The 20,914-nt window shown below is 36.8% G+C and overlaps 2 protein-coding genes across 2 annotated transcripts; one reads left to right on the top strand and one right to left on the bottom strand.

Annotated features, from left to right (window-relative positions):
* Positions 1-212: 212 nt before the first annotated feature.
* On the bottom strand, positions 213-5,497 carry LOC113769892 (B-box zinc finger protein 24-like). Its single transcript, XM_027314208.1, has 3 exons — positions 4,960-5,497; positions 2,113-2,412; positions 213-643 (listed from the first exon to the last, which is right to left on the bottom strand). Exons 1-3 carry the CDS (start codon positions 5,140-5,142, stop codon positions 413-415), a joined length of 714 nt encoding a protein of 237 aa, XP_027170009.1. The 5' UTR covers positions 5,143-5,497; the 3' UTR covers positions 213-412.
* Positions 5,498-9,959: 4,462 nt separating this feature from the next.
* Positions 9,960-14,765, top strand: LOC113770941 (glutamate receptor 2.8-like). The gene is made up of 5 exons (XM_027315570.1): positions 9,960-10,300; positions 11,160-12,460; positions 12,625-12,937; positions 13,208-13,614; positions 14,202-14,765. The coding sequence occupies exons 1-5, from the start codon at positions 10,036-10,038 to the stop codon at positions 14,721-14,723; spliced, it is 2,808 nt and encodes a 935-aa protein (XP_027171371.1). The 5' UTR covers positions 9,960-10,035; the 3' UTR covers positions 14,724-14,765.
* The last annotated feature ends 6,149 nt before the right edge of the window (positions 14,766-20,914 follow it).

Genomic DNA, 20,914 nt, shown 5'->3' with positions numbered 1-20,914 from the left:
AATTTTCTTTCCAGCATTGCCATAGGCTATGAATTATAAACTTAGCAAAAAGAAATGTAATTTATCTTGTTAATCTTGCATACATGATTGTCCCCTTTAATTAACACAAATTGTTACTTCATGTGGTCATCAAAAAAATCATGAAGTCTCTATTATTGGAATTTTTGCTGCATTCTAAAAGAAAGGAAACAGAAGAACAAAAAGAAAGGAAATGGAAAGAAAAAAGAAATAAAGATAGGATTAACTTTTTATACTCTGACAATACAGTGACTTTTTTATGCTAGCAATATTTTTCAGCTATCACAATGCAGCCAACATCCACACATTTACATAGACATATCTATCTCTATAGAGAATTCGTTTTTGCATGCCCAGAAGCAGTCATGAACTACAATTTCCCAACTATGGAAGCTCAACCAAAATCAGGCACGGTGAAGTACTCTTCCTCGTCATCTTCCAGTTCAATTCTTGGCTTCTTACAAGGCATGTAGAGTTTGGGTGTTTTATGTGAAGCGGCATTGCTCGACTGTGGTACAGGCAGTTGAGGCACTTCTGCAGCTGATAAGGCTTCCTCCCCTGCTCTCTCACCAAACAGACCAATATCTGAAAACCATTCAAGCTCGCCAAATTCAAGTTGCCCCTTCTGTAAAAGTTTACACCAAAGGCAGCACTTGCATTAGACACTGACTAATGAGAGTTAGTCTGGCAGTGGCCAATGGAATCCCATTGGAAAGTCTCTGACGTAAAAGTTTCTGTTGAAATTTATTCTCAGAGGGTACTTAGTCTACCAGCGGCTAATATGATTCCATCAGAAAGTCTCTGATATGAAAGTTCAGTTTTTCTGAAGTTTATCAAGTGATTAGACAGGGATTCAACTCATGCTAGTTTAAGGGTTCTAGAATTTACATAGCTCCTGCAAAAGCATAATACATGAAATGCCAACTGTGCAAGGAGTTACCTTTTACATTCAACAACATCAACCTGCAAAAAGATTCATACTGTGTTTACAGAATAATGTGCCCAAATTGAAGCTTTTGGGATGACATGCTAATATCATGGATCATTCTTTATCAGCAAACCTGCTTATTCAATGTTTAGGATTATTGGTTTCATTTGAATGTAAATAGCTTTATCAATCTCAGCACACTAACAATCATGACTAAAAACAAAGAAACTCTTCATTAGAACAGATCAATCTTAGCAAAAGCCTTGTAATCAGGAAACATTTTTGCTTCTTTACTAGAATTTTCATCACAGGGAATTCAAGAGTAGACGAAGGTTAAAACAAGTCAATCCTCATTATAATCACAGAGGAACAAAATGGTTGGATTTTTGCTGGGAGGTTAAGGATTGTAAAACTGACTTGTTGAGATAGAGCAAATGAGTTAACACTAAGGATCAATAACTGAGCTTGGAGGATAGAACACAAAATTCATAGGGGAATTGAAAAAGTTTAGAAAGCAGTCGAAGAAGGCTCACAAGGATGACAAACCGTTTTAGTATCAGACATCAAGCATATCTGTGAAACTTAATGAGGCGATTGCTGCTGAAATGAGTAGATATTTTGAAAAAACTTTCACATATTCAAGTCGTCCTACTGATTACTGCAAGGTCTGGCAGCGATACCCCATTAAGTGCCAAAAATGACAAATATGCAGCTAACCATGTGAAGTCAATATTAGAGAAGCAATTTTCCTGAGCAGCCAAAAAGGCTCCACGACCTAATGGTATGTGCCCCTTATTTTTTAAATGTTTGGGCAAGATGTTGAAGATTAAAAATGTCGCAGCTATTAAAAGTATTTCTCGAACCAGCTCTTTGTTAGTCCATGCTCAAATCAAATAAGTTCTCAAAATCAGTAATTCTCTGAAGCCTTTCTCAGTTTACGACCATAGGACTTGGATGTGGGCAGACCCAATTTGAAGACTTCGATCTAAGATTCATTCTGTACGAAAATCAACGCTTTGTATCTGTTTGTTATTTTTTCCTTTTATACTGTAAATACTGTTTGATCTAATTAACTACGGCTACCTATCCTAGCATACTAATGGATGGAATTCACTACAAGGTGTCCAGCTAACTATACAGTAACTTAAATGGGTCAGCTCTCTCACCTTGTCTGAGGAATCATAGTCAGAAAACTGTAATAAGTCATCCACAGCCCAAGAGGATGATGTCATACTAGACAATTGCTGTGTAGGCATCTTTGAAGAAAACTGTTGCTTGGGTGGCTGTGGCTCCATGTGGCTTTTTGCACCCTCTTTATTGCAGCTGGAGCTCAAGGCTACCCGAATTCCAGTGGCCAGAAACCTTTGGTGGTTTGCAGCGAGTGTATTAGCGGAGTGGATAGGTTCATCACAATCTTGGCAAAAGAGAGCTCTGTCTTCAACACAGAAAATGAAAGCAGCCTTTTCCTGCATACATATAGTTAGGTTAACAAAACCAACAGATACCCAGCATTACGGTGACATACAAAAGTAAAGCTTTTGAGTTGTCTTTCTTCTTGTTTTCCTTCTGTTTTCATGTACAAGGGTGTGACCTTGTACTATTCATGCAAAACCAGTCAAAATTTTGTCTTGCGGAGGTAAAAGTAAGATCATGCATTTAGTAAAGGAAGTGAACAAAGAGAATATAACAATATTCATCAAGCATAATAAAAGCAAAATGTTCTTCTCGTAAGAGGCTATGTCAGATATCTTGTTTACCTCAAAGATTTGCAGAAAATTAAACAAAACAACATTTGTCTTAAGTATTTAAATTGCATTCCAACTTCAAGTCTGACTATACTATGAAAAATCCCAGCACAAATATCAGCGAAAAAATGAGCTCTTTTGCAGTCTCTATGATCCACCACTGACCATTAACCACATTTGCTATTGACATTGCATATTAAAAACAATTATAGAGCAGGATCGGGACGCTCATGAGCAAGGCTTGGTTCAATTTGAGGTTTGTCCATTCCTTTCGCTAGCAAGCGCAACCTTCTGCATGAGCAAGCTTTCTCTTTCCTTACTTTGTAATGACATATAAATTGAGAATGACGCATCCCGACTTGTTATTCTATTTGAACTATACATGACTTAAAGACGTTTCACGATTTGACCACAAGATCAGCATTTGGTGTTCCCCGTCCTAAGCATTTTCCCTAAGAATTTTTCCTGATCAAAAACCTCCAGTGGTACCAGAAGATGTAAAATCTTCATCATGATTACTGTTATACACAAAAAGGATGCTATCTGAGTTTCCTGCAGATCATCTAAAAAATGCAAGATAGTTCAGCTGACTTTTTCAGTTACTGTGTTTCCTAGTCAGGGAGAGGAAACTTAGGAACTCTGGTGCAAAAGGAAAAATATTTAGCTCAGAGTTTAATTCTGGAACATATTGGGAGGGAGAGGAACAAGAACAGTTTGTCAACAAAGGTTAGAGACCCATAAAAGTGGTCTTGATGTTTTGCAGTAATAATATTTTTAGCTGGAGAAGATTCCAAAGACATAGGAAACAGGAGCGTGTTTAAGTTGTGCATTGTCTCAAAACTTTCTCAATAAAGAAGATGGCGATATATAGATCTCAGGAAGTTTGGTAAAGTAGATGATCCAGCGGAGACCATTATCTATAGATTGCATTGCTCTTTCTTCCATTTATTTTCTTGGGCAAAATGTCATAATCTAGCAAGGGATGATGACAGTTTGGCTGTACTGACATGTTTTGTACAGATTAGGAGGACTTCACCTACAGAGTAAGCAACTCATCGAGTCCATCAAATCAACCGTACATGAAATGGCCTTTGGGGTAATTACATGCTACCATAAGCACGCTTCTCTCACCTCTTCCCTCTAGTCACCAATTACTAGATGAGGCCACGAAATATCATTTTTATGCACGGTCAATCTCACTTTTATGTTTGTACACTTGAGAAGAGATATACCGGCGCTGCCATTGATGTCAGTTTTAGCACAATGACAATGAACTACGCATGCAGTCTAAACCAATTCACACAATATGGTCTAACGGATGGCTTCACATAAATATTAGATTATTGACTGGTGCATATTATCCACTTTGATCGCTAAAAACAAAGATGTTTACATTGTAATTGATGGTAAAGCATTTATCATGGTTTTAATTTCCTGAAATAAGCTATCTATCGAGTAGCACGATATTTTAAACCAAGCGTAAACCAAAGAGTTGCTTCTAGTGTACACAATGACATATCCCAATATCACATTAATCAACTGCTATTCCGTCAAGGAATCAACATCACAAACAAGAAACCTTCCTCAAAAAAGCTCCTTCCTTCTCCACCAAGAAGTCAGATTCCACCTTAAGAAATCAAAGCTACAAGGAGAAGGAACTAAAAGCAACGTTCAGCATAAATCGAAGTTGCCATGTACTACTACTTTTCAAAACAAAAACAGGGTATAAGATCCTCCATTAAGCAACTCCGATCCTAGTTGCTAAATCTATCAGCCTCTAACCGGAGTGGTGGAAGACTGATCCTTATTAGTAGGTGAAGGGCCTCAAGAAAATGCTACTTGAATGCCATTCAAAAGAAACATCATCTTGAAAATCTAACCATTAAGGTAACACAACTCAAGAGGGAACAATGAAAATATCCTTCAAGAACTATGAATTCAAATTCAAAACCAACACTTGCTTTAATTGCAAGACTTAACTGGGATTCAGACAAAAACCTACTCTATTCTCCAAAACCACAGAAATGAAGGCAACCAACAACTCAAAATTCCGACTCAGCAGACTCTGAATTGACTACACAGTTAACACAAAACTCAGAATTTCCACATTGATAAACGTACAAATTGACTAACATAGAATCTAGTATGCAGCCATTAAGTGCATCAAGATGCAAGAAGCAGGCTCCTAAGTAACTAATCTGACTACAAAAACAGAGCTAAGCAAACCAGAACAAAAAGAAAAGAGGGTGCTGGGGTTTTAAATCATACTCGGCAGATGTCACAGGGAGGAAGCTTGTTGGAAAGGGATTGAAGATGGAGCCTCTGATGCTTGCTTGCCAACTTGTTTGCAGCATGTACCTCAAGATCACATTTTGCACACAAGGCTGCCTCATCCGCACAACATATCACAGCTGCCTGAGCTTTCTCACACACATCACACAGGATCTTCATCTTCCTTCGTTAACTTTTCTTCTTCTACTTATAACTCACTGTATCAGTGTCTGTTACAACTATTTAAGCACTAATACCCTGCAGAACTCCCCAACGACACAGTCTAGTTTGGCTGGCACATTAAACCCATCAAGCCAAGCTGCTGATCTTTTTTGTTTTTTCGAGAATGAGACTATACCAAAAAAGAGTTCGGTTTATAAGTTCTTAGCCTTTATGCGAACTCATTAGTTGACAACACAACCCCGTGATTGGGTGTTTTCAACCAAATACTTGTGCACCAATGATAACATGGCAAGAAGAAGGGAAGGGAAAAGGACAGTGGCCAGAGTGGCCCTTTCGATTTTACCATAATAAATGAATGAAAAAGAGAGACAAGGGAGTGATTGGCGGAGCATTCAAAGAATTTCCGTGTAGATTTAATGGGGTATCAAATACTAGAACAGAGTTGAGACAGCAGCGCGATGGTGGGGTTAAATGTTATCTTCCCATGTGTGGCTGTAGAGGGACTGAATGGTGCAGCGCCAAAGCTAGCGGCCACAACATTTTATTTTTGTAATCTTCTTTTTCTTTATATAAGAAGAAAGTGATACTCCTCCAATTGGATGGACCTCTCTGGATTCTGGATTTCTCCAAAAGAAATAGACACTTCTTTTATTTTCGCTTGCTCGCGTACAGCTTTGCTCCACGCGGATACTTTTAAGAGCAAAATAAAATCTCTGACCTCTCATTAGAGCTGTTAAGTCAATCGAGTAGCTCGAAAACTCGTTAGAGCTCGACTCGTTAAGACTTGAGTTCGGCTCGTTAATTTTGGTTAACGAGTCGAGCTCGAGCTCGAAACATACTCGTTTAGTTAAAGAGCCGAGTAAGCTTGGCTTGTTTGATACTTGTTAGAGCTCGTTAATGAAGGACATATTTGTTATTTTAGAAATTAAAATTATAAAAATTAAAAATTATAGATTTTTATTAAGATTAATTTGCACGAGCTCGAACTCGAGCTCGTGAAGCTCGAACTCGAGCTCGTGAAGCTCGACTCGTTTGTGATAAACGAGTCGAGCTCGAGCTCGAGCTCAAGCCACATGTACATTTAACGAGCCGAGTTCGAACACATTTTAAAGCTCGTTTTCCTAACGAGCTCGAGTCGAGTTCGGCTCGAATTAAACTCGAATCGAGCTCGGCAGCCAAATACTCGGCTCGACTCGACTCGATTAACAGCTCTACCTCCCATCCAATGTGTTGTCAATCTTTCCCTGTTTAGGGCCATAGTCATTAAATTCGGTCCAATTCAATGGTTTAACCGATCAATTTGATGATGAACCGATCATCTAATCATATTGGATTAGCAGTTGAACAAGTAATTTGTTGACTAATAAATAATTCGTTGGTTTAATCAATAAATTCATAAAATTAGTCTATTCAATCACTCATTCGGTAATTATACTAGCTTTACTAATTCTAGTATATTATTTTATTATATTATATAATCACTTGCTCAATCAATGAATTCACGATTGATCCGTTACCCTATTAAACCGAATGATTTTTGGGACCTTTGGTACTCTTAATATGCCTCCTTGAACTACAATCTAAAGAGACTATGATTTTCTTTTCCCCCTTTTAAGTATTTTATGGAAAAGAAGAAAACAACAAAATGCAGGATGGAATTCCAATCCTTGTAGAAAGGCAGGCTACTCTTTTGGAGGTGTCCAGAAGATATTTTATTTCCTTTTCCTTCATTTCTGTTTCGGCGGATTTTTTCTGTGGTCAATATTTCCTGAGATTTGAACCAGAGGTCCATCCATGTACGAGAGGTCCACCCCCTTGACCGAATTTCGCGTTCATTCCTACCTACAAACGGGTGTTATTGGGCAAATGTCATTGAAAAATATCAAGCTTGAATATGACGTGAAGGTCACCCCTCCCCTTGAAGATTGCAGATCACCCCAAGAAATTGCTGTGTTCTTTCTCCAAGTCTTCAAAGATGTTGAAATTATATGAGTTGAATAGAAAAAAGAGATTCCAGGGATAACTTACGGCATACTTCGTCGTTCTCGTGAAGGTCACGTAATTTAATATAATATGAATTCATGTTTATGATGATACAAGTATAAAATTTACTACAAAAGTTAGTAAGTAAAACTTCGTAGTTATACTTATGTAATAATGTGATCGCTTAGTACAATCTTGTTTCTCCTATATTTTTATTGTCGTTACGAATCCAAAAAAAAAAGAAGAGAGATTTTACATTTGTCACGTTTTACTACTTACATATACATGAACACTATAATAGAATTGAACTGTTCATTTCAATGGAATAAAAGCTACACATGATCACATTCTATTGTCAATTTTCTTGTGAAATAGCCTTCCCATTTCATTGTAGCAAACAACAATTATATGTATTGGTCATCGAATAATGTCAAATGATTTATGTTTGGTACTAGCTTATCATCAAGCCAGTTTCGTGTCTGTACATCTAGAAATAATTGGACTATGCTTTGCTCGAGTCAGCTGCATGGAATTTTCTCTTTTGATGTGGTAGAATTTTTGGTTCCTTTATTAATGCAATCCCTTTCGTATGGATTTCCTTAGATTATGAACGGCAAGCCACTGGAAAGACCCAAAGCATAATATGCCCCGGTCAAGGCTTTGTTGGTCATTACTCATTAGTTTTTTTTTTTCAACAACGATAAGATTTATATAATCTAATCTATCCTATTAGGTTATAACAATTACAAACCTGACTAGAGCAAAGAGATATTCTGACACCTCTTTTAAATTTTTTTACTGCAGGTGTAGTTTGAATCCCCGACCTATAATTAGGGCTGCAAACGAGCCAAGTCGAGTGGAATTTTGGTCTAATCGAGTCGAGCCATAACTTATTTTTATTGAACTCGAACTCGAGCTCAAACTCGACAAACTGACAATTTAAAGCTCGAGCTCGAAAAAATAAAAAATAATTATTTTATTTTTTTAAAAAATAAAATAATTTTTTTCTTAATAAATAATAAAATATTAAGGATATATATGTAATTTTACTATTAAAATAAAAAAAAAAATATATACTATTAAAAGAAAATAAAACATATATATATATAGCTCACGAGCTCACGAGTCGGAGCTAACGAGCTTAATATTTTGAGTTCGAATTCGAACTCAAATTTGACTCCAGCCGGCTCCAGCTCGACTCGAGCTGCTTGCGATGACTCGATTCGTTTGCAACCTACTTATAATCCAAAGAGTCAAAATTCAGTGATTGTCCCTCTTTGGTGGCTATTGAGCCAAAACTCAGGGGTTGTCGTTACGCATTAGTCAATTGCCGGGAAAAAGAAATTGAGAATAGCCGAAGATAACACAACACATCAAATCAAAGGGAGTTGGAGAAATTTCACTCCCAATTATTGCTGAATTTCGTTGTAATGAAAGTACTCTTGTTAGTACCTGCTCAGTCTTACCAACTGCAAGAAAACGAAGTCTTTGACGGAGTCTTGCAAACCAATTTTTCGCCGTTGATAGCATTCGGTCTCCATTTATTTCATTAAAATGGGGAAAAAAAAATAGAAGAGTCTCACTCCCATAAGATAGAATATTTTTAAAAAAATAATAATAATATGTGACCACCTGAATTTGCTTGAGGTTTTATTAGTGGTCTCTCAAGAAAGGGGATTTAAGTCTAAGAGGAAACTTTTCGGGTCGTCCCTAAACTATTGCCTCTTTTCAACTATAAATTGTCACGAATAATCCCTTAAAAAAATGTTTAGTTTAAAGACTTCCGTCAATTTTGGCCTTTAGAAGTGAAGTGAAGGAATTTGAGGCAAAACTAACCAAACAAAAAAAAAAAAAAATCAACCCACGAAAACAAGCTAAAATGCCCTGTTGACTGATTATTTTATCAAATTAGAGCTAAATAAGATGGAAGGTGAAAGAAGAGGAAAAAACCTTAAAGTCCATGTTATTAGTTGACTTAATATAGTTGGTTTTTAATTAAATAGTGGTTGGTTTTTTTTGTTTGGTCGATTTTGCCCCTAATTCCATTGTATTTAACGTCCAAAATTGATGCAAGTCCTTAAACTAAGCATTTTTTTTTCTTAATTCAAGAGCTTATTTGCGACAATTTATAGTAGATGGATTAAAACCATGCATAAGTAAATAGTTTAGGGGCCTGTCAGAAAGTTTTCTCTAAGTCTAAAGCATGTTTGTATTTGCCCAACTGTACATGGATTTAATTGTTTATGTCATGGTGAAAAATTAATAAAAAATCCTGCCATCTTTAGAATTGAACCAAATATTGTAGATACTAATCTAAAATGCTCAAAACCAATTAACTGGATAATACACATCCATCAAAATTAGTTGATAGATTGCACCCTGAACTTTTTGAAATTACTACTTTGCACGCTAAACTGTTTGCAACTAGCATTTTGCATCCTGAGCTATCAATTGCAACAATTTAGTACTTCAAACTGTTTAATTTATTGTAAAGTAGCTCAATGATCTGAGCTTTGTTGGAATTTAGCTAGTCTTTCACAATTGAATAAACAATTATCTCCTCAGATCAATCATGAAATTATTATGAACAACATACTAAACTTTGTACAAAAGAATTTCCTAATATCCCCTCAATAAAACCATATGAGATCCTAATCCTCTGTAACTTATACCATAAACCTATTCCAATATTCTACGGGTATAACGCGTTCTTGGTCTGCTTTTGTTCAACACAACGTTTTGAAGCGTCTTGGTTTACTTGTCCAAACTCAAGTCCACTATAAAGAAGTGTCATTGATTTGTCCATCTTAGCTAGTGATGCAAACGTTTTCTTGAGCTGCATCTATTCCTCCTTCCACCGTAATTTTCCATCCTTCTTTCTGACTCATTTGAGTCTTAGGTTCAGACATGAAGAAGAAACAAACTCATGATACTCTACTTTTCCTAGCTCTATTCTTTTTCTCCGATGAATTATTAGTGGCGCGGACAACTAGCACTATAGATGTTGATGTAGGTTTGGTTCTTGATATGAATTCATGGGCTGGGAAGATGTCTTCAAGATGTATCTCCATGGCCTTTTCTGATTTTTATGCCTCCCATTCTCATTACAAGACCAGGCTGGTTCTGCACACTAGGGACTCCAACAATAGCGTTATTGGTGCTGCTCATGCAGGTGGTATATCTTTCTCTTCCTCCCCTTTTAATATCCGCAACATGATTATGGTTCGAGGATCTCCAACCGATGAACCGATCCTTGGTTCAAAAGATTATACTGCTCAGTAATTTCTCTAGAAACTAATGTGACTTGAAGAATGATCAAGAATGCGTACTTTCTAAGATTGATTTTGTAAAGGGCAAATTCCACTTTACCTCCCTGTGGTTTACCATTTTTTTACATAACTCCCCTATGGTTTCAAAAACTATACATAACCCCGTTATGGTTTGAATTAAAGTGTCAAAGTGACGGGAAAGATCATTCGTAACGGAGTCACCTTAAATGTCAAAAATACCCTTATGTAAAGTTGAAAATTATTTATTAACCAAGGGGGGTTGTGTGTATATTTTGAAAATCATAAGGGGGTTATATGGTAAAGTATTAAACCATAAGGGGTTTATATGATAAAATATAAAAATCATACGGTGTTAATATGTCATGTATTTATAAGGGTAATTTTGACATTTTAAAAAGTTTCGTTACGAGTGACTATTTCCGTCACTTTGACACTTTAATCCAAACCATGAGGGGGTTATGTATAGTTTTTGAAACCATAGGGGAGTTATGTAAAAAAAGGCTAAATCACAAAGGGGTAAAATATAATTTGCCCTTTTGTAAATTTACCTGCTATGACAAAAAGTGTTTTTACAGATAGTTAGCGTGCACAGAACCACATTTGTTGAAGGGTACATTTGGCGTATTTATTTGTGGATCTATCCAAGTAAACAATAACTGTATAACGTCAATGGAAGAAAGAGCAGCTTCTTTGTCATGTTAATATCAGTTTTTATTTATTCATGTTGTTTTTGGGTTGCAGCTAGTGATCTAATGACAAATGCAAAAGTGCAAGCCATTCTTGGACCACAAACATCTATGCAAGCCAATTTTCTTATCAATCTAGGACAGGATGCTGAGATTCCCATCGTTTCATTTTCTGCTACAAGCCCTACTCTTTCCTCTCTTAGAAGTGCATACTTCATACGAGCTACTCTAAACGATTCATGTCAAGCACAAGCAATTAGTTCCCTGCTTCAAACCTTTGGATGGAGAGAAGCAGTGCCAATCTACGTAGACACTGAGTTCGGAGAAGGGATTATTCCATACTTGACTGACGCCTTGCAAGAAGCTGAGACTCATATCCCTTATAGAAGTGTAATTCATCCATCAGCAACTGATGGTGAGATTGCTGCAGAACTCTACAAGTTGATGACCATGCAAACTAGAGTTTTCATTGTGCATATGCCTCCCATTCTTGGCTACCGTCTTTTTGATCGAGCAAAAGAGGTAGGGATGATGACTGAAGAATACGTTTGGATCATAACTACAGGGATCACTAACCACCTAAGTTTTCTACATCTTTTTGCCAAAGAATCGATGCAGGGGGTAATAGGAGTAAAACCTCATGTTCCGAGGAGGAAAAAGCTTAACCGGTTCATTGCTCGCTGGAAAAGGAAATATGTCAAGGACAATGTAGATGTTACTTTCTTTGGCTTATGGGCTTATGATGCAGCTACTGCACTAGCAATAGCAGTTGAAAATGCTCTAGCAAAGGAAACTAGGCCTTCAAGTGCATTCCACCTTGAGTCTGGGGTCTCTCAAATTGGAAAACACCTCCCAGAAGTAATATCAAGAACCAAATTTAATGGCCTCACTGGGACATTCAATGTGCTCGATGGACAACTACAATCATCAGACTTTCAGATCGTCAATATCCTCAGTAACGGGGAGCGGGGAGTTGGCTTTTGGACCCCAGACAGGGGAATTACTAGGACACTTCAACCTACAACTTCTGAATCACACTCTTCTTCGAAAGCCAATTTAAAAGGGATTATATGGCCTGGTGATTCCACATCCACCCCAAAGGGTTGGGTAATACCAACAAATGGGAAGAAGTTGAGAGTAGGAATCCCAGTCAGGAGTGGTCCTAATGAATTTGTTAACATAATAAGAGATCCTTGCACTAACAAGACGACTTTTACAGGGTACTCGATAGATGTTTTTGATTCTTTAATGAAAATGCTTCCATATTATGTTCCTTATGAATATGTTCCATTTGCAAAGTCAGATGGTGAGAGTGCTGGTACCTATGATGACTTGGTCTATCAGGTTTTCCTTAAGGTGAGTACTTACAAGACAAAGTCATTTAAGATCATGAGCCAATCCAGTCATCGCCAATTAGTTTTAACCAATTTCTTGCATACCTTCTTTAATGACTCAATAATTTTGCATTTATCATATAATCATCGTGACTATGAGTTCTTATTTAAGCTGATTATGTGCAGAATTATGATGCTGCTGTGGGAGATATTACCATTAGAGCTAACAGGTCTACATATGTTGACTTCACACAACCATATGCTGAATCTGGCATCACAATGGTTGTGCCTGTCTACGACAGGAGGAGTAAGAATGCGTGGGTTTTCTTGAAGCCACTGACTTGGGACCTCTGGGTCATTAGTGCTTGCTTCTTTGTTTTCATTGGTTTTGTGATTTGGATTCTTGAGCATCGGACGAATGAAGAATTTTCTGGATCTAGTCCACATCAAGTTGCCACTGGTTTCTGGTTCTCCTTTTCAATCTTGGTCTTTGCTCATAGTAATCTCTCTTGCTCTTCATCAATTATACATAAACAGCAATAAGAATGCCAAATGCAGAATACTTAGTCAGACATAGTGTAATGTATAATAAGTTCATGTACTAAATAGGTTGCACAATAATGCACTTCCACCGTTTTTGTCCACTGTCTAGTGTCTATCGCCAGCAGACATAGGCATCTTGGAAGTGTTCATTTGATTCTCACTCTCCGGCTTCTAGATTTTGCTTCATTCTAACATTTTTTTTTATCTTTCTGAAATGTAACTACAGGGGAGAAAATAGTGAGCAACTTAGCTAGGTTCGTGGTGATTATATGGTGTTTCGTGGTTCTAATCTTAACTCAGAGTTACACGGCCAGCTTAGCATCAATGTTGACCATGCAACAGCTTGAGCCAACTATCACTCATATGCAAGATCTCATAAGGAAAGATGACAATGTAGGCTACGCAAAGGGCTCTTTTGTTTTAGGATTCTTAAAGCACATGAAGTTTGCTGAGTCGAGGCTTAAGGAATATGACACTCTAGATGATTTGGATGTACTTTTCACCAAGGACAAAGCTCACGGTGGTATTGCTGCTGTTTTTGGTGAAGTACCTTATATGAAGCTTTTCCTGTCAAAGTATTGCTCAAAATATGCCATGGTCAGCCCGGCAATCAAGACTGATGGATTTGGCTTTGTATGCTTTCTCTTTCCTCATCTCTTTCAGTACTAAGCAGCAGTAGAGTCATGGTTCAAAGTCGCGGTCGCGGCCTGACCGTTTCAGATCGGTCTTGACATATCGGTCGCGGTTTTGGCGAGACACGAATTTTTAAAATATTTAATATTCTAAAATTTGAAAAAAATATGATAAACAAAAATAATTAAAAAATTAGTAAAAATAATAAAAATTCGAGTTAACTCGAGATGACTCGGAGTGATTCGGTGTGACTCGGTCGTTTCAACCTTTCACGGTGACGTCTCGGCGAGTCGAGTATCTCGGAATCGTATCTTCCTGATATCGTATTGAAAGGGTCCGAGACGGTGACGACTCGGCCGAGTCATCTCGGACTGGGCCGAGACTTTGAACCATGAGCAGGGTGGCCTATTAATGTGCTGCCTTACTTGAAAATCTGTCGAACGAAATTTTGCAACATTTAACTTATAACAGGGCAGGGACCGGAAGTTCTCCATTAGCTCTCTATTGGACTGTAATTAAATTGGCTTTTTTTTCTCCTCATTCTTTTTCTTGGCAATATTCAAATTTGTTGATTGTGTAATTTGCAGGCATTCCCAATAGGTTCCCCACTTGTACCTGATATATCAAGAGCAGTCCTAAATCTCACGGAAGGGGATAAAATAGTTGGGATTGAGAATGAGTGGCTTGGGCAGCAAACTAGTTGTCCAGAACAAACCACTTTGGTATCATCTCATAGTCTAGGACTCAACAGTTTCTGGGGCCTATTTCTTATTGTTGGAATTGCTTCGTTCACTGCCCTCATCATCTATGGAGCTATGTTCATTTATGAACATAGGCTTTCACTAAGCAAATTGCATGCAAAAGATTTGTGGGATAAGATAACCATATGCTTCAGGAAGAGGGAAGAAGAACAAGATTCTGGAGGTTTACAGATGATGAACCGTTCAATGCAAAGCTCTAGACATCTACACAAGACAAATCACTCAATTTTGTCCATGCGTACATCAAGTTCTAGTAGTAGTGTGTCTAGTCGATCATCATCAGGCCTATTAACTGTTGCAGATGTAAATTTGTTTGCCTTGAGGGAAGGAGGAAATTCATTTGTATAAGTTCTTCATGAGAATCCAAATCAGATGCAAAGAAAGATTCATAGCCAGAGTACACAAAATTAACCAAATTAGACAAAAACAGCATCCCTTTTTTGATTTTCAATGTCGATTTAACTTCCAAACGTAATGCCAAAGCACAATTTGTAGCAGCCTTACAACAAGCATAATTGATCAATTTCACCTCTTTAAGATGTCGATGATGAGCTGTAATGTATGCCCAAACGTGTTTGATCACTGTATTACATGGAGCAATGAGTAGTTCCTGAGAGAGAGGCATTATGATTATAGAGGAAATTAAAGCTAAACAATAATATTAGGTGCTTTTGTCATTCTAGATATGTAAGCTATGAGATTCAGTACCTGTTCAGATACGGCCCTTTCATAAATGATCTATCACAAATAAGAAAATATGAGATGTCAGACCAATCAAAAGTGAGAATACGCAATGCAATTCGCTTAGAACAAAAAAAACTATGAAACTCAAAATTAAACAAAAACTGTGGTCATAAAACATGGAGAACGACTGACAAACCTGAAACCCCTATGTAGTTACCAAAGAAAATGTCACCAATGATTGCTTTGCTTGCTTTAAATATTAAAAAGGCCAAAGCAGACATTGTGAGTTCATACTCATAGAGTAAAACAGATTCAAATCAGTTATCCGTGGATTAGCTCTGCTCATCTTTAGCTAAAGGAATAGAGCATAAAGCATGTGAACAGGTTATACCAGTGAGTTCTCACCTCCTACAAGTGCATGTCTATTTTTTTAGATCTACAACAAAGGTGCCTCCATACATATGTGTAACCTCAAACTTATCATCATCAGATCATCTTGCAGTATTTGCCCTTGCATCATCTTTTGCCTGTTCAAGTTCTTTTAGAACTTTTGGACAAATATCATCATTTCTTTTCCTCATCCATGCTCTCTGTCCTTTGCCTTTCCATCAGGTATATCCTACTGTTATCGAGCATACCAAGGATGGACTTTTCTCTTGCCTCCAATATGACATAATTGAAACTTTCACACAAGTTATTAAGGAGAATGTCACATTTGGATGACGTCCTGAAATATGACCTTGACCAGTGGCATGGGGATGTATTGTCTAACAGCCATTTGTGAGCATTTTCATCATACTTCCTCAATGCCTCCATTTCACCCTCAAATTTATTCATATAACCTAAACTACTGCATATGCAACAGGATAAGTGCAGCCATTTGCGTCTATCTCTACATCTATCAAAAGTACTCCTAGATGTGGTCCTCTTAGGGTGGCAACCATCAATACCAAGTACTAGTCTGTACCTAGTCTTGAAGCCTTTTTTCAAGGCTGCAAAGCAAATATAAACCCCTTGGAATATTTCCTTTCCACTTATCTCATCAACCTTTGCCTCCATATGAATAGTAGAACCTGGATTTGATCTCAATAATTCATCACAGTAGTTCGATAGTTTTGTGTATTGCTGCTTATAGTTGTCTTGGATCAAAATTTTGGTTTTCTCGAATTTCTTGTACACATGTTCCTCGGTAATATGTACATTTAGCTCCTGATGTACTTTTTTCCTTGAATGCAGACCATGTAACCTTTCTATTCAATCTCAAAAACTCCATGTAATATCTAGCCAAGAATTCTGAGTTGGTGTGCTTGTGATAGAAAGTCTTACCACAAGCATGTTCTAGACCCATGGTCCCGATTGCAAAAGCTTCACAGTTTGGCTCCTTTGCAGCATATGTGAACCATTCGCACTTTTTCATTCTTGCAATTTGCTCTGATCCTGTTCTTGTCATCCTTAACCCACTTATACTCCTTGCCCCACTTCACAGAATTATGTTCGACTGCTGTCTTGAACAATTTCTTGGTCTTAAAAAATAACCCCACAAAAATTTTTGGATCTTTTATGTTAATTTCTGGTCTGAATCTTACATATAAAGGCTTCTTCACTAAAGTATTTTCATCTAAGGAATAACAGTTGCCATTCAACTCCCTTGTGTTCATGGAATCTGACTCTTCATTGATAGGTATCTAATCTCCATCACAAATGTTGAAGTCAGCATAAGCACTGTCATTTGCATGAGCTGCGGCATCAGCTTGCCTATGGATCTCTACATTTCCATTCACAACAGTTGCATTTTTCCTTGATCCTGACTTGGTATACTTGGTTAGAGTACCATAGAATGTGATGGTGCTCACCTTTTTTTTTTTTTTTTTTTTTTCATATTAGAGCATTAGCTAGGAAGACAAAAGTACCTTATGAGAACCCCACAGTCTCGCACAATTGGGGTTAAAAAAAAACAACTAAAAAAATGTACAAGTCAATTGAAATTTCCAATGCAAGTTTTCCGCAGTTGTTCCATGGCAAACTATCCTGCTTTTAAAATAACTAGTTACCCGAACAACGAGTTCCAACAAGAAAGGGCATTCTGCAATGAACAAGACAAAGAACAGAAGACTTCCACCAGGAGTAGTGTGAAGCACCAATTCCATTTGCTTGAGACATTGCAACCAAGGAATCCAAAAGAAGCACGAGCGAAATCACTTGCTCCAGAAGCTACCTTAAAAAAAAATGAAAAATTGAGTGGTTAATTACAATTCTCAATATTGATAAACCTCATAAACAACAGAAAATGGATAGCTCGAAGGTTATTTAATTCTAACCCCATTTGGCACCCACAAGTGAAGTTTCTCCAATCTATTCAAACAGCTTGAATATCTGTGAGGCTCGTAAAGGAAAATTCTGCACTGTTGTCTTGTCAACTTAACCTCCGATAAGAGGGGAACATCCTGAAAGTCTAGAACTACCGGCTTTTTCCTCCATGAGTGGCCATGCACAAAGCACTGAAGATTTGTAGCAGAAACCCTCAACCTTTTCAATCCTGAACAAAAGGATATGTCCAGATAATTCAGAGATGGACCACCAACAATATTCAAGTCCTTTACAGAAGGGACATAATCTATTGATAGATGTTCAAGACATGGACATTTAGATGAAAGATACTCGACCATCTCATTCTCTCAATATCAACTTCCGACAATGAGAAGGATGTTGATGGGGCAAAAACACCAACATCCATGGGCTTCTTCACTGCGCTTGCAGCCGACAGAAACTTGTCCAGGTTCGGGAAATCTTGCAATGAAGCCTTCAATGCAAAAACTTTAACATCCTTTCGCATTGCAAAACGAAACCAATTACACATACGGGAAGGAGGATTGCTATCATAACCCATTCCATGACAATGCACAATAAATTGATCTACGGCTTTTATCTTAACAAGCCGTACATTCGGCATTCCAGTAGTCAAGATCAAATTCAAGAGTGCCAGATATAAAGCACCATAAATATCTCCACCTACGGGAAATTAAAGGATGCTGGTCCCTACTGCTTCCTTGATATTCAAACAGGACAGAATGGCAATCAGGATATCATCTGGCAAACTATTTATTTCATACGCCACTGAATCGTGTTTTTTCACATGCACCGAATAATACAACAACAATATTAGAAGATTAAAGATCGAAACTTTAGTTAACATGCAGAATCTCAACTTCACAGATTGTCATAATCTAGATGGTGATTTAGAAAGGGCCATATGCATTGGGGAAACTGAGAAAGAAAGGATTAAAACTTTACACCCAAATCAGAGTAGAGTCTGTAATTATCTACAAGAGCTTTTTGATCAACTAGGATTGCATATGGGTACTTAATTTTGGCGCCTACCGACCAATGAAAAGAACAAAAAATAAATGCATTCAGCCATGCTACTCAGCTCCTTAATTGTATCAGACAAAAGGGTTGTATAAGACAAGAAGAATAATGACTCGAAACCGGACAGATAGATGTCAAACCTGTCTTTTGATGGCGGTGGAAGGCTCATGGTTGTGGCAGTCCATGGCCAGCTGATACAGGAGGCAGCTGAGAAATAGCAACTTTCAACTTTCATCGAATTTCATCTCTTGTCGAGTTAAATTTTAGGAATAACTTCAGAAATCTCCCCTGAGGTTTCATGAAATATCACCTAGCTCCCTTGAACTTTTAAAAATCTCACTTAGCACCCTTGAAGTGATAGTGGGACTAGGGGTGCAAATGAGTCGAGTTGAATCAAACTTTAGACTAATCGAGTCAAGTCTCAACTTAATTTTGTAAAGCTAGAACTCAATGAGCTCAACATCTAAAACTCGAGCTCGAGTTCGAGCTTAAAAAAATAAAAAAAATTATTTTATTTTTTTTTAAAATAAAATAATATTTTTTTCTTAATAAATAATAAAATATTAGGGATATATATGTAATTTTACTATTAAAATAAAAAATAAAAACTATATATATAATCAAGTCAACTCATGAGCTAACGAAATGAATATCTTTAAGTTCGAGTTCGAGTTCAAATTCGAATTGATCAGTTCGAACTTGAATCGAGCTCGATATGTTGATCGAACTCGAGTTAAGCTTGGACTCGATCTGCTCGCGAGCGGTTCGATTGGTTTGCAGCCGTAAGTGGGATCATATGCCAATATCAAAGGTGAAAAATTGTCAATAATACCCTCATATTTAAATTTTTTTAAACTTTTTTTCTTTCTCTAAATTTCTTGCTTTTCTTTAACAATGTCTATACATACATACATTCATACATATATATATATAATTGAATTGCAAATATCAATGAAATATATGATTTAATCAATGTAATATTCAACGCATTTGGAGAAGGATAGCTGCAGGTTCTTTGTTTTCCTTTTTTGTGTTTCACAACTATATTTATTTATTTATTTGTTTGTTCCTATTCATGTAGAGCGCTAGAGAAATGAAGTAATTGAAGTTTCGTACTGTGATTTTTCAAATTTTGACTTTTTATTTTTATAATAAAATTTTTCATATTTCACACCTATAAAAAATTGGTCTATTTTGAATAAATTCTCTGTATGATATTAAAGTTGAATTTCATCTATTATTGAGTTTCTTTATTCAAATGTGTGATTTTTACATGCTACTTGCCTTTAACACTATGGAGGATTTTATTTGTAAAAATAGTTTTCTTTGCTATAGAAGCGACTATTGGATGTAACATCCTTATCAACTTTCATTCCCTCACTTTTAAGATGGTTCCAATTTAGTACTTTTTTTTTCTTGGTTTGTAAAATGTTCATTTTTTTTATAGTCTAAGGGTATTAAGGGCACTAAAATACTCTCTCTCCTCAAACATGAATTTTCTAGTATTACTTTTGGTTAGAAGGGTTGACAATGTTACCCAAATGTCAATTCGAGAGGCGCTAAATGAGATTTTGAAAACTTCAAGAGAGTTAAGTGATATTTTACGAAACCTCAGGGGAGGTTTCTGAAATTATCCCTAAATTTTAGCTTTGGATTGCATGTTGTATTATGAGGTCCATTCTATGCTCACAAAAGTGTCGAGGCTTCAGGGCTATTTTGTTTGGATATGGTTTATAGATGATTTTATTATTATTTTTTGAATCAGAGCACACAAAGTCAATCACAGGCGTCACAAAATCCTCTACGAATTAACTTGTCTAAGGTAGCATTAGCCAATCAAGTCTTTGATCTTAGACAATTTTGTAATTGGGACCTACGTAAAAAGAATTTGGAAATATTTGATCTTAATTTTTTTTTTTCAACTGTGTATATGGTTTTAGTTGCCTCCCCAAAAAATCGGGCAATATGTAAATGCGGAAAAGTCCTGATCAAGTGCGGTTTCCAAATGTTTGTTTTGAAGTGGGGCTGATTCGAACACACTCTGCTGGATGGTTTCTCCATTCAATTATGAGAAGCCCCAACTGTTACTTTCCCTCTGCGCATGAAATTCTACAACAATATTTAATGTTTGTTTGCTTTGTGCCCTTGATTGGATATGGTCTATATTCCGTTCTGGCGAGGACAGAAAGGAAGGGTAGAAAGAGATTGATTAATAATAGGGTAAATTACTATTTACCTCCATGTAGTTTTATCTAATGCCAGATGATCCCCTAAAAGTTTTAAAAAAACCTCATAATCCCCTGTGATTTTATGTAAAGTGAAAAATAGACGGCGTGCGCAATCAGTTGCGTCGTTTATACCAGATGCACTTTAAAAGTGCCTATGATAAAATTTTAATATCCATATAATCCCTTTATAATTTGTATAAATATCTACTTTACCTCATGTAATTTTTACATTTTAGTAAGGGCATTATTGATATTTTAACT

The sequence above is a fragment of the Coffea eugenioides genome, chromosome 5 (genome assembly GCF_003713205.1).
Source record: "Coffea eugenioides isolate CCC68of chromosome 5, Ceug_1.0, whole genome shotgun sequence".
Lineage (NCBI taxonomy): Eukaryota > Viridiplantae > Streptophyta > Magnoliopsida > Gentianales > Rubiaceae > Coffea > Coffea eugenioides.
This window is presented reverse-complemented; position numbering and strand designations above follow the sequence as displayed.